Genomic DNA, 20,786 nt, shown 5'->3' with positions numbered 1-20,786 from the left:
TAATGTATGGGGATTAACATAAGAATAAAAAAAAAAAAAAAAAAAGATACAAGGAACTAGGATCCCGAGTGGAGAGTGAGGGTGGGTATTCTTTATTAGTGGAAGTGCTTAAGAGAAGCGACAGATAACATTTAGCCAGAGTGCAATACGGTGGACATTGAGTGTTCAGAACAAGAAGACCTGAGTCACGGAACAGGCACATACACGCAAGCTCTGACCTGCAGCACAGGAGCTCTGAGTTGCACAGTAAAGTAGGGTAAGGAAAAGCCATCCCCATGAACTGAGGAGAGCACAACAGGATTTTAAGCCCCACTAGTGTAACAGAGCAAGCACAGTGAGATGATTCTCTATGACACATAAGTAGGGGTCCTTGTGGGGGACTTCGTCAACCATCTACTTAACAGTGAGTCATACACATGACACTTTTCTTCCAAACATTAAAAAAGGTTTTCACCATCACTAGGGATTAACTTTCTCATCCACACTGTCATCCCAGTACAGATGAAAAAAAAATTGGAATTTTTTATTTAACACTTCAAAACAGATGTTGGATAAGAGAACATTTTCTTAGATTTATAATCCAGTCTGTAGGTTGTTATTGGACCTTCTCTTACATTCAAGAAATACCATCTAGATTCCATCTAGGTTCAAAAGGGAAAACCTATGTTTATTATAAATTCAGTAATATATAAAGGTGACATCTGACTATGCCTTAAAATTTATCCTAAGATTTTGGTCTAACTAATGTAAAATGAAAATAAAAATTGTAAAAGAAGAAACAAGGTAATCAGTATTTGTAGATGATAGAACTATTTACAACGAGACATAGACAAAAGCATTTCAAAACTTTATAAGTGATAGAATTTTAAATGTACGGAATCAGCAAAATGCAAAATAGACACTGAAAAATCAATAATGTCATCATAAGTTTGAGAAATTCTCCTAAAATACTAAGGAAAAATGGAGATAGGAAGAATAAAAGGTAAGACGGGGATATGGAAGACAAATAATATAGATGTAACAAACATGAATGAAAGAGCAATATTTAAATATATAAAATAAAACTTTCCTGAGAACAGGAAAGACAGAAATATATAGAATGAAGGGGCACAATTGTTATATGACATACATAGAGAGTCTTCCCCCTTCTGCTACTAAACCTGGGGCATTTCTCTTAGAAAACCACCTTTCTCTAATTCCTTCATCCAGGTGGGACTGATAATTAGAATGCCTACATTGTGAGTTGCCTTTTATTTAGTTTGGTAACTCTGAAAAGGAACATTATTAATTCTAAAACATTGGTATCAAGATGTAATTTTTTTAAAAAATCACTGGGGATATTGTTTGGCCTCTTGGTTTGCAATCAGATAGGCCAGAATTGTGTGCAACGTCTCTGATGGAGCCTATTACGCATTGCAGCCATGGACAAAGTCACAGTAAATGATAAAAATTTCAGGCAAAAGGTGGCGTAGGGTGAGAGCACAGCTCTTGTTTAGTTAATAAACTTCACAGCAAGAAGAAGAAATGATGGGAATGTTGGAAAGTCCAATCATGGGTCATACTGATCAGAGAGAGGGTTTCCAGGAGACCGCAGGGCTTCTTAATACATCTAGGAAAGCTGGATACTCCAGGCTCATCTTTATGTATAAGAGTAACCCAGACTGCTTCGTCTGGATAAAGACAACCTTCTGACTCAGCAATGCTAAAGGGCAAATGTCTGCTTTCAGTCAAGCAGTCACAGAAAGGACAAACTCTCCCTGAAGGAAAAGATGGCCTTGAAAGAACAGATCCTTCCTGAAGCACATTTGTGTCCACGTTAAAGAATGCTTTTACCGAGAGAACAAATTCTGGAAGACCAAAAAAATTCTGTCAGAAATTGAGAGCCAACCTCTCAGATTCCTTTGTATTCTTCATTATTCAAATATAATCAATTGCTAAATCTTGATGTTTCCACTTTTTAAATATTTATCCAATCTGCCCCCTTATTAAATCCCTATTGTTACTACTTCAGGTCGAGCCACCTTCACTTTTCACAAAGATTACTGGATTAGTCTCTCAACTGTTCTGTCTCCAGTTTCACTTTCCTCCAACTCTTTCTATCCCCCAATCTGTCTCTTGCACACTATTAACATTCCTCAGACCATTTTCACATCCATAAACCAAATACGTTTCATTTCACGATGTACACCAAATATCATTTTTATTTCTAACAAAAGTAAACTCCAAAAACAAAAAATATTCACTTAATTTTCTTTTCCGTTTTTAACTACCTGATGCTATTTTCTTTTTAGAATTGGACATTGTTTCATCTTGAATAATTTATCTCCTGACTTTTTAGAAGCCTAAGGTCACCATGGCTGTCTTTGCTTTGAAATACTCCAAATTTCTGCTTAGTGGATTTAGATATTTTGAAACAAGACTTGGATTTTCACGTAAAACTTCATTCTTGTAGTTATAGAGCCTTGAGAAATAATTTGTGTGGTACAAATACTTAATCTCAATACACAGAATAAGTACAACACAAAGCTGAAATTACATGACATAACACAGGTCAGCTAACAAGGAACAGAGCATTTTTCATCAACATAATGGTTGGTAAATAATTCCCACACATTACATATGGATCAAGTGATATGTTTGTTATTCGTAAACCAGGATCCTTCATAGATCTTGGGTAATGCCCAATGAATTCTTAAAGGTAGGGGCGCCTGGATGGCTTAGTTGGTTAAGCGTCTGACTCTTGATTTCGGGTCAGGTCATTTTCTCAGGGTTCTGAGATCAAGCTCTGTGTTGGGCTCCATGCTGGGCATGGAGCCTGCTTAAGATTCTCTCTGTTTCTCCCTCTGCCTCTCACCCCCAACTCTTGCTCTAAAAATAAAATATAATATAATAAAAAATAAATAAAATGAATTCTTAAAGGTATAATATAATGTGAGAACTACATAAATATGTTTAATTATCATATATACATTTTAAAATAAACTTTAAAAATTGCTACCATAAAATGTTGCAATTAGTTATGAATAGTTTTAAAAATAGTGGGCTACAAAAAAATAAAAATAAAAAATAAGTAAATAAAATAAAAATAAAAATAGTGGGCTACAAGATAAAATAGCAATTCCTCAGGTGTGGCATACAAAGCCCTCCCCAATCTGGCCTCTGCTACTTCTCTCCCCTCATTTCTCACTGTTCTTCAACACATGCTAAATTCTCAAGCAGTAAAAAATATCGTGTTGTTTTTAGTCTCAGTGCTTTTGCATACGATATTCTTTTACTGACAAAACTCTTTAATTCTTCTTCCCCTTCCACCCTCACCTAACTGGGTAACTTCTCTACTAGAGTGCCACTAATCAGCCTGCAGAGCTGGACAGTTCCCAGGCTACCAACATTCCTCCCATTCTGGGCACACACAGATACACACAGATGGGGCCGGGTGAGATTAGAACCTAGCGGATGTGGTCTAGTTAGATCTGTCAAGGTTTTCATTTATTCCATTAGCTTTTCACCAAAATGATTGGGACTAGCAGTTGTTAGAAAGCCTAGAGAGATCATACTGAAGTTTGCACTTAACCAACTGCAGGTGGCAGTGACAGATCTTGTTCATTAACAGGCAAGGACTCATGGATCATCCCAGAATGTACACTTACCACCTCATGAGAGGCTCTACCTTCTGCATGAGTGTAGCTCATGTAGCTGTTCATAAATAAATCCATTTCAAAGACAAACATTTCAATGGAAGAACAAAGGACTAAAAAACAGCCAAGATGCTCTGAGAAGGAGGGGGAACGTAACAAACCAGATTCAGACAAATTCAGACAGACAGACCAAGAGGCAGACAAACTGACTGACCCAACAGAATAAAGAGTCCAGATTATATAGTAATCAGGGAAATAGAAATCAAAACCACAAAGAGACACTACTTTATACCAATTTAATTGGCAAAAATTAAGAAGTATGACAATTCCAGAGCTTTGGGTGGTGGCCGCTGCTGGCTCTGGCTTCCCGTAGGGGGAGGGTGATGTGGCTTAGACAGCAGCCCTGACACCCCACCCCCCAAGCCCACCGCTTCTCGCTTCAGCGCCCCGACGCCACGGCAGCCCAGCAAGCAGCCCAGATGCAGCCACCGAGTGTGTGGTGGTGGGAGACAGAGCTACAGGTAAAAGTTGCCTACCGATCGGTTAAACCAATGATTCCCTGGAGAATACATCCCCACTGTCTTTGACAACTATCCTGCCAATGTTATGGTAGAACATTGTTGTTCTACCATATTGAACTATATTTCAAATAGTTCAAATATAGTTGAAAATGGGTGAATCTGGGCTTATGGGATAGAGCTGGACAAGAAAATTATGACAGATTATGTCCCTTATCCTATCCACAAACAGATGTGGTCTTAATTTGCTTTTCTCTCATGAATCCTGCATCATTTGAAAATGTTCGAGCATGGTGGTACCTTGAAGTGCGACACCACTGTCCCAACACCCCCATCATCCTGGTAGAGACTAAACTTGATCTCAAGGACAACAAAGACATGACTGAGCGACTGCAGAAGAAGAAGCCAACTCCCATCACCTAGCCACGGGGTTTGGCCATGGCTAAGGAGATCGGTGCTGGAAAACACCTGAGTGCTTCAGCTCTCATGAAGCAAGGCCTCAAGACAGTGTTGGATGAAGCTCTTTGAGGGTTCTCTGCCCTCCAGTCAAGAAGAGGAAGAGAAAATGCCTGCTGCTATAAATGTGTGGGCCCCTCTCCTGCCCTGTCCACCTCAGAAATTTTATATGCTTTGCTCAAAAATGGTGGAGCCTTTCACATAGTGCCAAGTTTTTGTTACAGATTACTTTTTCCATAAAACCATTTTGAATTAGGTTTTATTTGTTTAAAGGGTAAGACTTCAAACTTTCACATTATAGTAAAATTTAGCCCTAAAATGGCAAGCTTTCTTAAAGCCTTATTTTTCAAGAGCTCCTATTCTTGCTCAGATTAAGAGTTGCCAAAATAGCTTGTGAACTAAGTTGCACTGTTGTGCTGAGAACACTAGGCACTAAGCCATTCAAGATCTTTGTCTTTAAGAAGAGACTACAGGAAAACAGTATGAAGATTCCTCAAAAAGTTAAAAATAGTTACCCCTATGACCAGCAATTGCACTACTATTTACTCCAAAGATACAAATGTAGTGAAAAGAAGGGCCACATGCACCCCAGTGTTCATAGCAGCCATGTCCACAATAGCCAAACTGTGGAAGGAGCCGAGATGCCCTTCAACAGATGAACAGATAAAAAAGATGTGGTCCATATATACAATGGAATATTACTCAGCCATCAGAAAGGATGAATACCCACCATTTGCATCAACATAGATGGAACTGGAGGGTATTATACTAAGAGAAATAAATCAAGCAGAGAAAGACAATTATCATATGGTTTCACTCATATGTGGAACATAAGGAATAGCACGGAGGACCATAGGGGAAGGGAGGAAAAACTGAAGGGAGGGAAATCAAAGAGGGAGAAAAATCATGAGAGACTATGGACTCTGGGAAACAAACTGAGGGTTTCAGAGGGGAGGGGAGTGGGGGACAGGGTAGCCGGGTGATGGGTATTAAGGAGGGCACGTGTTGTGATAAGCACTGGGTGTTATACGCAACTAATGAATCATTGAACACTACATTAAAAACTAATGATGTACTCTATGGTGGCTAACTTAACATAATAAAAAAAAGACATGTTTATATCACAAAACCTGAAAAACACATAAAAGTATTAAGGAAAATACACAAATCGCCTAAAACCCTAAAACCTAAAGATATTTCCTGATTACACTTGGTATATTTCACTACCAAATAAAATCTTATTTTTATTTCTAAAAAAAGAAGAAGAAGAGACTGCAATGTCTCATGTTTGGAAATGGAGACACTAACTAGTTTCTGATAAGAAAGCAGCACAACAGGGCGCCTGGGTGGCTCAGTCGGTTGAGCGACTGCCTTCGGCTCAGGTCATGATCCTGGAGTCCCGGGATCGAGTCCCGCATCGGGCTCCCTGCTCGTCAGGGAGTCTGCTTCTCCCTCTGACCCTCCTCCCTCTCATGCTCTCTGTCTCTCATTCTCTCTGTCTCAAATAAATAAATAAAATCTTAAAAAAAAAAAAAAGAAAGCAGCACATTTCACAATCATGAAATGTTGCCATCTAACATACCAGTAATTTATCAGCCTGCATCCATTCCCTAACACTGGACTTTATGTCATAATGGAATGAGTGTAAGGACTCAAAACTCTTTGGATCAATCTTTTTTATTTTGTAGTGAGATTTTTTTTTTAATTAATTTATTTATTTTATGGGGGAGGGGCAGAGGGAAAAGAGAATCTCAAGCAGACTGCGCTGACTTCCACTTGGGAATTGATCTCACAAGCCTGAGATCATGACCCAAGCCGAAACCAAGAGTTGGACACCCAAGTCACTGCGCCACTCAGGCACCCCTGTAGTGAGATTTTCTTTTTAAAAAAACGTAGTGTATATGCTATTGCTGAGATTTTGAACAGACCTCTTACTCCCACATCCCTCTGATGAAGTATCTGCTCTAGCTGTGGATGCACTGGGGTGGGGTGTGAGCAGCATGGGAGGTGATCAAAGAATGAAGACAATTATTTTGACAAAATATGGAGGTTAATTTATACTACATTGTACACATAATAATTAAACTGAGTAGGGGCGCCTGGGTGGCTCAGTCGTTAAGTGTCTGCCTTCGGCTCAGGTCATGATCCCAGGGTCCTGGGATCGAGCCCCGCATCGGACTCCCTGCTCAGCGGGAAGCCTGTTTCTCCCTCTCCCACTCCCCCTGAGTGTGTTCCCTCTCTCGCTATCTCTTTCTCTGTCAAATAAATAAATAAAATCTTAAAAAAAAAATAATTAAACTGAGTAAAAGTGTCACAGATAAAATCTTAAAAGGTTAATCTCTGTCAAATGCAGTAAATGATAAGGAAAGATCGGTATTATCACTGTTTTAAGCTTTTTCTTAGACCTGCCATCCCTCCTGAAATTGGGCATATAATTAATCTTTGAACTGGTCATTCCCATAGTTGCTAACTTAGTGCTTTTCTTACAGGATCCCTTTTTTTTTTTTTTAAGAATTTATTTATTTATTTCACAGCAAGAGAGATAGCGAGAGAGGGAACACAAGCAGGGGGAGTGGGAGAGGGAGAAGCAGGCTTTCCGCTGAGCAGGTAGCCCGATGCGGGGCTCGATCCCAGGACCCTGGGATCATGACCTGAGCCAAAGGCATACGCTTAACGACTGAGCCATCCAGGCGCCCCTAAAGAATCCCTTCTTAATGAGCAATATGCCTCCTTCTATTATAAAATCTTTCTGATAATGCATTAGAAATTTTTTTTGTAGATTCGTAAAGGTGTATTCTTATTTCCTTGTTACTTTATTCAAAGCTAATAAGCACTTTACTTAGTTTTCCAGTAACTAGGTGCAAAAATGACATGTTGCAGCTTTATAGTTTTTGAAATATTTTAGGTATTCCTAAACTATGAACTTTCTTAGCATCACTGCCTTGCCAGATCACCAACACTGTACCTTGACTAATGCTGACCCTCCTCTTGGTCTTACCCCCCTGGACACACACTTCCTGTTGCTCTGCCTAACCATGTTCCTCTGGGTCTGTGAGGTTCTGGAAGCCTGTGCTTGTGCTAATGAAGTTCTGTACAACTTACCCACTGGCAAGAATATAAGGTTGGACCTTTCAACTACTAGAACAACATTTTTTAAATGGACAGTTGTAGAATTGCGGGGTGTTTTTACATTGATCTTTTGCTAATGTAATTAGCAGTATGTTTTGCATGTATGACTTAATAAATCCTTGAGTCATAAAAATAAAAGGAAGTATGACAATTCCAAATGTTGAAAAGAATGTGAAGCAACAGGATTTATCCTGCATTACTGGTGGGAATATAAACTGGTACAACCACTTTGAAAAACAATTTGACATTATCTTTTTTTTTGCATTTTTTTATTATTATGTTATGTTAATCACCATACATCACATCATTAGTTTTTGATGTAGTGTTCCATGATTCATTGTTTGCGTATAACACCCAGTGCTCCATGCAGTACGTGCCCTCTTTAATACCCATCACCAGGCTAACCCATCCCCCCACCCCCTTCCCCTCTAGAACCCTCAGTTTGTTTTTTAGAGTCCATAGTCTCCCATGGTTCGTCTCCCCCTCCAATTTCCACCCCTTCATTCTTCCCCTCCTGCTATCCTCTTTTTTTTTTTTTTAACATATAATGTATTATTTGTTTCAGAGGTACACGTCTGTGATTCAACAGTCTTACACAATTCACAGTGCTCACCATAGCACATACCCGCCCCAATGTCTATCACCCAGCCACCCCATCCCTCCCACCCCCACTATGTTAGACATTTAAATAACCTCTGTTCTATCAGTTTCACTCCCTAGAGTGACATATGGTATGTGGAAGAAACCCATACAAGAATGTTCTTAGAAGGGCTATTCCTAAAAGGAAACAAACAAAAGGAAACAACCTAAATGTCTATCAATAATAAACTGGAGAAAAAAAGTTTTCATATAATCATTCCATGGAACTTACAACAGCAAAAAGGAGTAAACTACAGTTACTTAATCAAAATAGATTAATCTCAGTAAGCTAATGTTATATGCAAAAAGCAAACACTAGATGACAATATACAGTATAATACCTTTTTAAAATTACAACACAATACTACTAAACAAGGTATTATTTAGACACATATATGTGATAAAACCAACTTAAAAAAACACACAAGGGAAAGATAAATGTGAAATCCTGGATAGTGGTGGCCTCAGAATAAAGGAGGAATACCTAAGTAGAAGAAAATCATTGGTAATATTCTAATTGTTGGTCTAGGGTTGGAAAATATGTATTTTAAAAATAATAAAAGACTAGGGGTGCCTTAAGCGTCTGCCTTTGGCTCAGGTCATGATCCCCGGGTCCTGGGATCGAGACCCATGTCAAGCTCCCTGCTCAGTGGAGAGCCTGTTTCTCCCTGCCTGCCACTCCCCCTGCTTATGTGCTCTCTCTCTCTTTCTCTCTGTCAAATAAATAAATAATAAAATAAAATAAAAATAAAAGACTAAATAAGAAATGAAATTATCATAACTATTAAGGATTCCAAATGTTTTAGGAGTTTCATCTGTCATTTACTGCTAAGGGATTACCATATCTTAAATAAACAGGCTTAATGCCTTAGAAATTTCAGTGAATCAGTAAAGCAACTCTTTTTTTTTTTTAAGATCTTATTTATTTTTTGACAGAGAGAGACAGCAAGAAAGGGAACACAAGTGGGGGGAGTGGGAGAGGGCGAAGCAGGCTTCCCGCTGAGCAGGGAGCCTGATGCGGGGCTTGATCCCAGGACCCTGAGATCATGACCTGAGCCAAGGGCAGATGCTTAATGACTGAGCCACCCAGGCACCCCAGTAAAGTATCTCTTGAAATACTTCAACACAAGTATCATTCGTACTGAATGGAGCACTGGGTGTTATACGCAAACAATGAATCATGGAACACTACATCAAAAACTAATGATGTAATGTATGGTGATTAACATAACATAATAAAAAAAAAAAACTTTTATAATACCAAATTTTCTCAGACTTTTTTGCTGAAAAGAAAGAAACAAAGAGGCTTTACAATACCTGATTTCCATGAAGGTCCAAGACATCTAAGCTTTTGAGGTTCTCCAGATTTGAAATTTTCTTGATTCTGAAAATCAGAATAAGTGGAGTAGAAATACAGATGTATCAAATTTATTGTAAATCAAAACATGCTAAGGCAAAACTCATTTTAATTTATTCTTTCTCTCTATAGATAAGTAGAGAGACAGCTATAGATATAGCTATACAAATATGTATATAGAGAGAGATTATATGTAAATACATATATAAAACAAAAACATATTTCCCATTGATTTAATTATAATGGTAAAGATGCAATCCCATTGGAGGAAATGTCCCAAAAACAGCTTAAAAGTTGTATCTTTAGGAAAAAGCAATTCTACTTCTAAGAACCTTAGGACAAGGCACTTATTCAAGGCAGTTTCCTTCAGAATATGATCTAAACTCCTTACCTCAGTTCTCAAGGCCCTAAACCTTGTGGCGGCTGACTCTTTGTCCAGGCTTATCTCCTATCACGGCTCAGGCTCTCTCTGCTCTAACCACAGGGGATTTCTTGGAGCTCTAACCTGACAAGTTCATTTCTGCCTGGGGGTGTTTATCCTCGCTGCTCCTTCTTCCTCAGAGTTCTTCACCCAGAACTTAGCATGGTTCACTCCCCCTTCCTATCCCCATTACTCTCTCCTTCCCCTACTTTAATGGACTTCCTTGCACCTATCCTTGCCTAAAATTATATTGTTTATGTGTTTACCTTCTTATGATCTCCTTCCTCAAACCAAAACGTGAGTTTCAAGAGTGCAGAAATTTTAACATATTCTCTACTCCATCCCCAGCACTTATAAAAGGGGCTGGCACTGGGTAGGAACCAAGAAATATTTGTTTAATGAATAAATAAACATATACTAACTAAATAGATGAGTTTTATGTCCAAGAGTATTCATAAGAGGATTATTTATCACATTCACAGATTAGACACCACTTAAATGTTTTCTACTGGACCTGCTCAGTTTGTAAATATTTGGAATTTTTGATTTGCCATCTTGTGAAAAGCTAAAACACTGCTATAAATTTTAAAACACAGCATTTTATCTCTAAAATGCCCCTTCTTATATTCCTTAATGATTAGGGCCCACCCATTGCCTCCCTCTGTCCTACCTTTTCTGGCTACCTTACCTGTCCAGCTGCCTCCAACTGGACAGTTCAAACAAAACAAAACAAAACAAAACAAAACAAAAACTATTTCCCTTTTATATTTTCCCCTCCTACAGATCCTACTTTCTCCTACTGCCATAATTCAGTAAAAAGAAAGGAGCAATGGCAAAGAAAGGGTAGAAATGCAGGTCATGCAATCCATCTTGATCATCATCTGCCTATCACTATTTATTTCTGTTGCCAGTGCTTACTGCCTCAAAGAACCATTTCTACCTTCCTAAATGTTTCCAGAACCTGGATCATCCCTTGAAACTTCATATATGCTGATTAACATGTAAACATAATACCAGTTTAAACTTAGAGAATTTCCATCTCCATGTGACCTCAGCCATCATTGCCAAATCCAGAATTACATCACCACAACCAATTCAATCCAATTTGGTGTATAAAAAATATTTATCATACACCTACTATGCCACATCACAATATGACAGCAGTTCTCTCCCTTATCTCTCTCTCTCTCCCTCTCTCTCTCTCACACACACACCACTCCCCCCATCTTATCTTTTGTTCTTCCTATCCCTATTTTTCCTTAGTATTTTAAAAGAATTTCTCAAGCTTATGCTGACACTATCAGATAGGAAAACAGACAAAACTGTTAACAAAGTTGTTCTTCACCTGCTTTGCTCTTGAAATACCTAGTACATCAGAGCCCATCTTTGCAGGCTACATTATGATACTGAGGCCTGCATAAGGACCACACTGCAGAACCTATATGAAGGCTAGGCTTTTTGGGTGTTAGAGACAAATCCTTAAGTGGAGACCTTCAAGGAAGTAATAGGAAAGGAATATGGAATCCCAGAGCCTGGTGGAGAGTTTTGTATCTATAGTCCTGGGTGATCAGAAAAAAATGCATGGAAGTTTTATCTGTTATCCTGTGATCATGAGGGCACCAGAAGATCTCACAAGGATAAACAGGAACACAGAAAGCAGAAGAGTGAGATGGCAAGAACTTCAGTAGCACAGTGGTACAAAAGGACTGGGGGTTCTTCGGTAGCAATGCAAACCTCATATACAGAATCTGAGCACAGTCGTTTTAGCTTTGGGGCAGAAATCTTTGTTGGAGCTGCTTGAACTTAGAGGAATATGGTTGCCCTGGATTGTAACATCTGGCTCCATTGTTTTGGACTAAGATATAAGATAGTGCAGTGCTTTGCAAAGTGAGAGGGAGAAAATTTCCCGGACTCGCCCAGCAGGGGGCAACAGTTCATCCAAGACAAACCTGGAGAGACAGGGTGGCAGAAGAGCTGCTCTCTCCTCCAGCATTTCTCAGCCAGATTTGCCTAAAATTCACTAAAGTACTGCCTCGGGTTAGAGTCGTATCTTCAAGACTCACACAGCTGACCTGAGAACACGGCAGATGTGCATTGTTCTGATACTTCAGAAATATGCATTTTGGGAGAATGTAGAAAGTTGTCTTTCTGACTTTCTTTTTTATTCGAGAACACTAACAGCTCTAAAATTGCTTAATGGCTATTTTCTTTATGTGAAGAATAAAGTAAACCATGACCAAATGCAAACAAAATGAACAAAAAGATGAAGCAGAAAGAGGAAGAGACTGCATTAGATTGCTTTTACTTGGCCAAGGTAAGGATACAGAAAAGGGCATTAGGTCCCTTAGAACTGGAGGAGCAGAGACCTCTGGAAAGGTCAGAAGGTCAGATGGACTGGTGTCTTTGATCCACAAATTATTTTTTAAAAACCTTAGAAAGGTTATTTCCAAGAAGCCAGAGAAGCTGCAAAGTAGAAGCAGGAAGAAAAGTAGATTGAGAGTTGATTTAAAACACTGGGACCCAGGAGCAGCTCTTAGACACTATGTTTAAAACTAGCAAAGGAGATTAAAAACGCCGCTAGGAAATACTGAAGGACTGAAAGAAGTGCATAAGGCAATAGTGCCAAAGAATAAATGGAAGCTCCGCAAACAAATCACAAACTCCAGGGATCAGGAACTAGTTAAGAAATCTCTGGGAGAGACAACAGGGAGCACCTAGAAGGGAATGCCTTAAATGTATGAAAAGTTGACATCTTACTTCACCTCACTCAACTGCTCCGCTGGGGTACTCCTACTGTGTACAGCTTCTACATATCTAACCTTGCAAAAGTCCCTTTATAGCTCCATTTCTTCATCTGTGAAATGAGAGAACTGATCTCTGAGGTCATTTTATGCTCTAAGACTCCATGCTCCTATAATTTCCCCAAATTCCCTCCAGCTACCATAATGCTCAGTTTAATGCTTGAACCAAGTATAGGCGATAAACTACATTGGTGGGAACTTCCAAGAAACCACAGAGAACAGACAAGAGCCTAGGATTCTGGGGCATGATCTTGGAAAAAGCACCCTATATTACCACTGGCCAGTGAGAATAAAGAAGTAATTCGAGATCCATGCTGTCGGTGGGGGCCGGGGGGGGGGGTGGAACCAAGCTTGGTATCTAAAATTCATCATTTGATAATATAAAAATCATTTTTGGAGTTTGCTAAACAGCTCTTCTTTGTAGGCATTGCAAAAGCTATCCAGCAAAAGAGAATGAAAAGTCATAGACAAATACCAAGGAAATTAGTCAGAAATTGTGTAACTGTACTACATAATAGAGCCTTACAAAAGGAACTGGGGAAGTTCATATAGGATGTAATGGTAAATACATACTGAAAACACCATCTGAACAAGAATCAATCAGTAATTTGACAAACATGAAATATCAAATGTCTACCCGCAGTCACGCACTGGGAGGAATTATAAGTGAAACACACATAAGCACAAAGTGAATACACACACTTACAAGATAGCCCGAGAAAACAAAAAGTTAAGGCCAAAGTCTGCTATTTACTTCCATATAAAATATGGCACTGGGAAGCAATGGAAATAATAAAATACACATTCAATAAATATTATTTGGTTTGACTATCAGATTGAATCTCATAAAACAAATTATGACTGAATCTTAATCCATTCAAATAATCTTAACAAATTTTAGTCAATTCGTTTCTTTTTTTTTCAGTCTATTAGTTTCTTAAGTATTATTCAATTCTGAGCTGCCATCTAAACACTGGAAGTCTCAACATTAGCCCTAAGTAAATAAACAAATTTGTTCTACAAAGATTACCTGTTTTTCCCCAGCAGAAGGACACGGAGTGATCTCAGAGTAGAAAGCCCACTGATTTCTTCAATTTGGTTATCATATAAATCCAAGAATATTAGCCTCTGTAGATTAGAAATATTTTGGATCCGAGTTATAAAATTGTGTTGGAAGTTCAACAAACGAAGGTGTTCTTCTCCATCAATGATAGGACATACAGTCAGCTTTTGCCTAGAAAACATTTTAAAAAGTTAATAAAGTCTTGATGTGACAACCTGCCTCCTCGTTTTATTATTACAAATATTATTAATAGTACCTTTGTGTTCCCATGCTATGAGGAGAAAAAAGATAAACAGAACCACTTCTTGCCTCCAGGAACTGAGCCTCCTAGATCTAGTTGTAAATCATTTCTATAAAAGACAATATACTTTGACAAAGGCAATTATTACAATTAAGTCTAAGCTCTCATTGTATTAAAAAAAATCTCCAATATCAATTATTTCACGTAAAATTGAATTAACATCAGAAAACACTCAATGTAATTGCCTTCTCAAAATTGAAATGATTCAAAGAGCCATGTCACATAACACAAGAGATGCCCTTGCCATCAATCGACTGATACAGACTGTCCAGACAACTAAGTCATCAGGGAAAAAACAACAATTTATACACAGGTCTCTCATAGAATCATAGACTCTTGAGCTGGATAACATCTTAGGAAAAGTAAGAAATTCAGCCATCTACAGTTCACTTTGATGGAAACAGTTTCATCCTGAAATCCATTAATGGAAATGTGGTCCTTATAACACATTTCCTCAGAAGCTTAGATTTTAAGAATGTTTACATGTTCAACATTAACTTTAGACTTTGAAGAACATTTAGAATGCTATAGGATAGGATGTAACCTTACTAATACATGCTTTCAGCTGTATTTGAAACAGTAAAGCCTCCATTATGCAAAAAGTTATTATGTCTTACATGTGAAGTAAATACATCCAGGGCCCTTTAAGGATCCCACTACTATAATAAAATGGCCAGAGGGGGGTGATTCTACTCTGAGGTTTTCAACAGTGTTCAAGGAAAATGTCGCTGTATTGATCAGTGTGTGAGTAACTCTAATGGAGAGACTTATTAGAACTATTTCCTTTCAGTAAAAATCAAGCAAATGTAACCTTTAAAGAAAATAAATCAGAATGCTACAAGCATGAGTGAAATGTGGATGTGATCAGAATCGTCCTCATTTACAGAGAAAAGATGATTAGCACAAAGAAATGACTGAAGGTGAACGGTTGACAAAGATATGATCTTTAGGGGCACCTGGGTGGCTCAGTGGTTAAGCGTCTGCCTTCGGCTCAGGTCATGATCCCGGGGTCCTGGGATCAAGCCCTGCATCGGGCTCCCTGCTCCTCAGGAAGCCTGCTTCTCCCTCTCCCACTCCCCCTGCTTGTGTTCCTGCCCTTGCTATCTCTCTCTCTGTGTCAAATAAATAAATAAAATCTTAAAAAATATATATATGATGTTTAAAAATACAGACCCTGAAAAAATCGGCTTAAAATAGAAGAAAAGTAAAACATAATAGACAATAGTTGAATTCTTTTAATGTGTGCTTAGTATTTAGAATTCATTTCATGCATTCAATACTACCACATTTGCTCCTTGTCTTATAAATTATAAATTAATAAATGACAAGTATTCTAGTTTAAAATTGATGTCTTTATCCACTTAGCAAAAAACTTTGTCTCATTTTTCCTGCTTCAGTCTTCCTCTGTTTCTCAGTTAACTTACCAATACCCCCAACTTCTAGTTCATCCAATCTTTGAGTCACTCATCACTGAGAAAGGAAAATAAATAATCTCGGACCTCCCTCTTACATAAGTCACTATAGCTTGAAACAAAGTCACTTTCTCAGATTCCAAATCCAATAACTAAGTCCCAACTGCAAGGCTCACTTATCCATCCCCTAGCCCCCTAAGTCCCTGACATGCAGCAAAACAAGCAAACACACACACATAATAAGCCAGGGCTCGCCGGGAGGGGGTTGGGGGTGGGGGTTGTTCGGCCAACAAAATCCCTGAGTTGCTACACCTCCTGCCCTAATACCAAATGTATATTGGACAATACTTTTGCCTCTGTATTTCCTACTTGATGCTGGAACAATACTGCAAAGCTGTCATGAGATTTAGTGCCCTCAAGTGGTGCTCTGCCTACAATACATCACACCCTCCAGAGAGTTTTTTCCCAACTACACACACAGATGGTCTATGACAATTCAGTCAGGTGTGCACTGCTACTGTAAGAAGTTTGCTTAACAATTTGCTCTTGGATGGGCGCCTGGGTGGCTCAGTCGGTTAAGCATCTGCCTTAGGCTCAGGTCGTGATCTCGGAGTCCTGGGATCAAGCCCCATGTCAGGCTCCCCATTCAGCGGGAAGTCTGCTTCTCCCTCTCCCTTTGCCCCTCCCCCTACTCCATTTCTCTCTTGCTTGCTCACTATCTCTCAAATAAATAAATAAAGTCTTTTAAAAAAAACAATTTGTTCTTGGAAACACACTGCTAAGCTAAAGGTATGCATAGCAGCGATGGTTTGTCTAGACTGGTTATAGCACTAAGGTAGGATAGGGGTGCTTCATCCACCATTCTATTGCCAAGGGCTTCCTAAATTTTTTTATTTTTTATTTTTTATTTAAATTCAATTTAGATAACATATACTATATTATTAGTTTCAGGAGTAGAATTTAGTGATTCATCAGCCTTATATAAAACCCAGTGCTCATTATATCAAGTGCCCTCCTTAATGCCCATCACCCAGTTACCCCATCCCCTTACCCACCTCCTCTCCAGCAACCCTCAGTTTATTTCCTATAGTTAAGAGTCTCTCATGGTTTGTCTCCCTCTCTGTTTTCATCTTACTTTCTTTTTCCTTCCCTTCCCTATATTCATCTGTTTTATTTCTTAAATTCCACATATGAATGAAACCATATGGTATTTGTCTATTTGTCTTTCTCTGACTTATTTAGCTCAGCATAATATCCTCTAGTTCCATCCACGTTGTTGCAAATGGCAAGATTTCGTTCTTTTTGATGGCTAAGTAATATCCCATTATACACACACACACACACACACATAAAAAACATTCCATTTTATTATATATGTGTTATGTATGTATAACATACCACATCTTTATCCATCTTTATCCATTCATCTGTTGATGGATATCTGGGCCCTTTCCATAGTTTGGCTATTGTGGACACTGCTGCTGTAAACACTGGGGTGCATGTGCCCCTTTGAATCACTATGTTTGTATCCTTTGGATAAATACCTAGTAGTGCAATTGCTGGGTTGTAGGGTAGCTCTATTTTTAACTTTTTGAGGAACCTCCATACTGTTTTCCAGAGTGGCTGCACCAGTTTGCATTCCCACCAACAGCGTAAGAGGGTTCAAGGGCTTCCTAGATTTAAAGCTAGGGATCAAATCCTAAATATATTCACTCGTTCAAAAAATTTTTAGTCTATTTTGTCCCAGGCTCTGTTCTAGGTGCTGGGGATACAGAACTGAACAAAACTCCCAGTGTTTGTGGAGCTTATATTCCAGTAGGAGGAGACAAAGAATAAACTTGATAACTAAAATACTTCATATGTTAGAGGGTGATAAATGTTAAGAAGAAAAATAAGGCAAAGAAGGGGGTTGGGGAGTGTCAGGGTAGAATGGGTAGTAGCTTTGGAGATGGTGGCTGGGGAAAGTTATCCCCAACATGATGACATCTGAGTAAAGACCTGAAGGAGGTTAGGGAGTAAGCCTACAGACATGTGGGGGAACAGCATTCTACGTAGGGGACATCAAGTGCAGAAGTGCTGAGGTATGAGCCTGGTTGGTGTATTCACGCAGCACCAAGGAGGCAAGGGTAACTTCAGCAGAGTGAATGAAGGAAAAATCAGGAGGTCAGGCCAGTGAGGTAACAAGAACTCAACTGGACAGGGCCCAGAGGGCCCATATGAGGACTACACTGTACTTTTTTCTATCCTAAAATCCATTTTTATCAATGTCGTAGTCTAGAATTGCTATACTACTCTTTCAGGGTATAGGTAAGCTCTGTTACATTACACAGCTATAAAAACCCCTCCCCATACCTATGGAAGGATAAATAAAAAATTGGTAACAATGATTATACCTATGTGGGAGAACTGGGGAGCTGGAGAACAAGAGAAGAGAGAAAGACTTTTCTATCTTTCCAATCCTGTACCATGTTTATATATTATCTAGTCAAAAAAAGAACAAAAAAAAGAAACTGTCCTCACCTTTCCAGGGTCAACCTGTCTGAGTAAAGAATTTTCTCTTCAGAAGAACGCTGCAGAATGGGAAATGATGGCATTGATGAGCTCGCCAGATGAATATGATCACCTATTGAAAATGATATACAAATTACTTGTTAAGAAAAGCCTTTAAAATCTTGAAACTAAAGTCACCTTATATTTGGAGAACTTTGGCACCTACAAATATCTTTTCTGGAAAGTACAGTTTCCATAGCTCTCTACACTTAAAATTAATTACTACATTTGAGTTTGTTTCTTTCCTCCTCAACCCTAAACTACATGTTCTGTATATATCAGATAATTTTTCCCTTGCCCCATAGATTGGTTGCAAGTACAGAACTATTCTAGTGCTATCTTTACCCCTTTATAAGGCTGACTCCTAGCACTAAATTTTAACTCTTAAAACTGAGATGATAGTCCCTCATTACCAGATACATTTGGGCCAGCACTATGACAGCCCTGCCGGATTCTGGACTTTGAAGGTGTCTGAATGGAAGAATCTCCAAATGCTGATAAGGAGCTCATGGTAGTTTTCATTTCCAGACCACATAGTTCTGTCACGTTTGTTGTGGATGAGATGAATGATGATTTATTACGAGGTGAAGGGCTTATTACTCTTCCATCTCCTTCAAAATATCAAAAAGTTTATCACAAAGCTACACAATACATGACTTTGCTACTGGAAATAGAGAGAAAGTAGTTTTGGATAGCAGATGTATCACTTTTTCTTTGTATATTCAACTACTATTAGTAGAAAATATTGCAGAGACCAATGGATGTGGATAAATACTGTATATTTGTAGTTAGGGTCCACAGGGTATATGATACTCCTATGAAGTTTATAGGCTGTTGGTCCTATAAACCTGACTGCAGTTAAGTAGCTTTCAATCTAACTGGCAAACACATATGAAATTAATAGACTATATAGAACAACGTACACAAAACGCAGAATAAAAAATAGTATCTGCTATATATTCACACATGAATGTGACAGTTATTTTCCACTTAAGATGGGTTTGGGGGGAGGTGGATATTAAGGTATATTCTAAAGACCCACAAGAATGTAGAATGGTCAAGAAGAGATGCTGGGAAGTTCCAGAAATGAGGTAAGATTTGAATAATGGGTCAAAAGGGCCAGTTTGAACATCAGAGATCTACTGTATAAGAATCTTCTATAAAGAGAAAATTTCCTGAAAGAAGCAATTGATGTTGAAGGGAGCAATAAGCAGTAAAATAGAAACTACAGTTACCACAGAATTCTTCTGCTTAAACAGACCAATAAGGTGAAAAGAAAAAAACAAATCTAGGATGCTAACATACTCTTTGGGAGACCATCAGACAATATGATGACAACTTAAAATCAAGTTCCGTAGAGATACTATTAAAAAGCTGTCAAGCAACGGTCTTTGCTAGCTTCTATGGGTCTACAGAGCACAAACTGAAGTATCACACACGTAACTTCTTGTACAAAATAATCAGTGCTCATACTCCACTTTTCTAAATATCATGAAACATCAAGATAACTAATAATGATGTTCTAGAGTAACTCAGAATCGACATCATGTTCACCAATGAACTGCTCTTGTAACAGGATTCAGCTCCTAACAGGATACCAAAGCAACCATGATTCAGTACACTGATTTGGAAATCAAAATTCAGATAGTTGAAAAAAAATAGAAACAAACAAAAATTAGTATAAGGACTAACTGATTAAGGTGTAGCTGGTCACCTAAAGATGATAAAGGTAAAACACCAAACAACAGACAACCTTGATTTCTCTTATTAGCATCAGAGTTAGGTTTTTAAATTATTTTGTTAAGGCTTCAAGCCAATCCTCAATTTAAGAGGCAGATTAAAACTTTAAAAGACTTGGGGTATACAGGAAATAATCAAAGAGTAGTTTCATTTATGCTTAAAGGCGTTTTATCCTCATACTTTTCAGTTCCTATTATATACAGAAGTCATAATCCCTATCCCCATGATGAGCTTACTATCACAATCAGTGTGATATATATCTTACAAGAAATAGCAAGAAATGAGAATGATTAGGGAGACACACCTTAAAACCCACAAACAAGATCCTTTAAATGACTGGAAACCAGAGTGATCTATGATTGACACATCCACACACTTATGTGGATATATAAATACCCACATATATGCACATATATTTGTGTATCAAAATTCATATATATTTGTGGGATGTTTCACCCTACATATAAACCACATTACTATTTGGCAAAAACATCTCCTGTTATTTCATATGTCACTATTTAATTTACCAGATATGAAGCCCCTATTTTCCCAATTAAATTTATAAGCTCTTTGGGAGATAGACCTCATTTTGTTTTTGTTTTTTGGTTTTTTTGGTTTTTTTTTTTTTAATGATTTTACTTATTTATTTGACAGAGAGAGACACAGCGAGAGAGGGAACACAAGCAAGGGGGAGTGGGAGAGGGAAAGCGGGCTTCCCACTGAGCAGGGAGCCCGATGCAGGGCTTGATCCCAGGACCCTGGGA

At 38.4% G+C, this 20,786-nt stretch overlaps 1 protein-coding gene and 1 pseudogene across 4 annotated transcripts in view; one reads left to right on the top strand and one right to left on the bottom strand.

Moving 5' to 3' along the window:
* The window catches only part of LRRC49 (leucine rich repeat containing 49), a 178,889-nt gene that overhangs the window by 153,496 nt on the left and 4,607 nt on the right, over positions 1–20,786 (bottom strand). For 3 of the 4 annotated variants that reach the window (XM_034994745.1, XM_034994746.1, XM_034994749.1), the window contains 4 exons: positions 18,696–18,893; positions 18,253–18,355; positions 13,987–14,190; positions 9,695–9,761 (listed from right to left, as the gene is read on the bottom strand). In XM_034994745.1, coding sequence (XP_034850636.1) covers positions 9,695–9,761; positions 13,987–14,190; positions 18,253–18,355; positions 18,696–18,893 — 572 coding nt within the window. The remainder of the gene's footprint in view (positions 1–9,694; positions 9,762–13,986; positions 14,191–18,252; positions 18,356–18,695; positions 18,894–20,786) is intronic. The other variant, XM_034994748.1, reaches the window with a different exon arrangement.
* LOC118003476 lies at positions 2,354–4,734 on the top strand (annotated as a pseudogene).

The sequence above is a fragment of the Mirounga leonina genome, unplaced genomic scaffold, assembly GCF_011800145.1.
Source record: "Mirounga leonina isolate KUSES-001 unplaced genomic scaffold, KU_Mleo_1.0 Mir_91, whole genome shotgun sequence".
Lineage (NCBI taxonomy): Eukaryota > Metazoa > Chordata > Mammalia > Carnivora > Phocidae > Mirounga > Mirounga leonina.
Note: the sequence above shows the minus strand (reverse complement) of the source record. Positions and strands in the feature narration are given on the sequence as shown.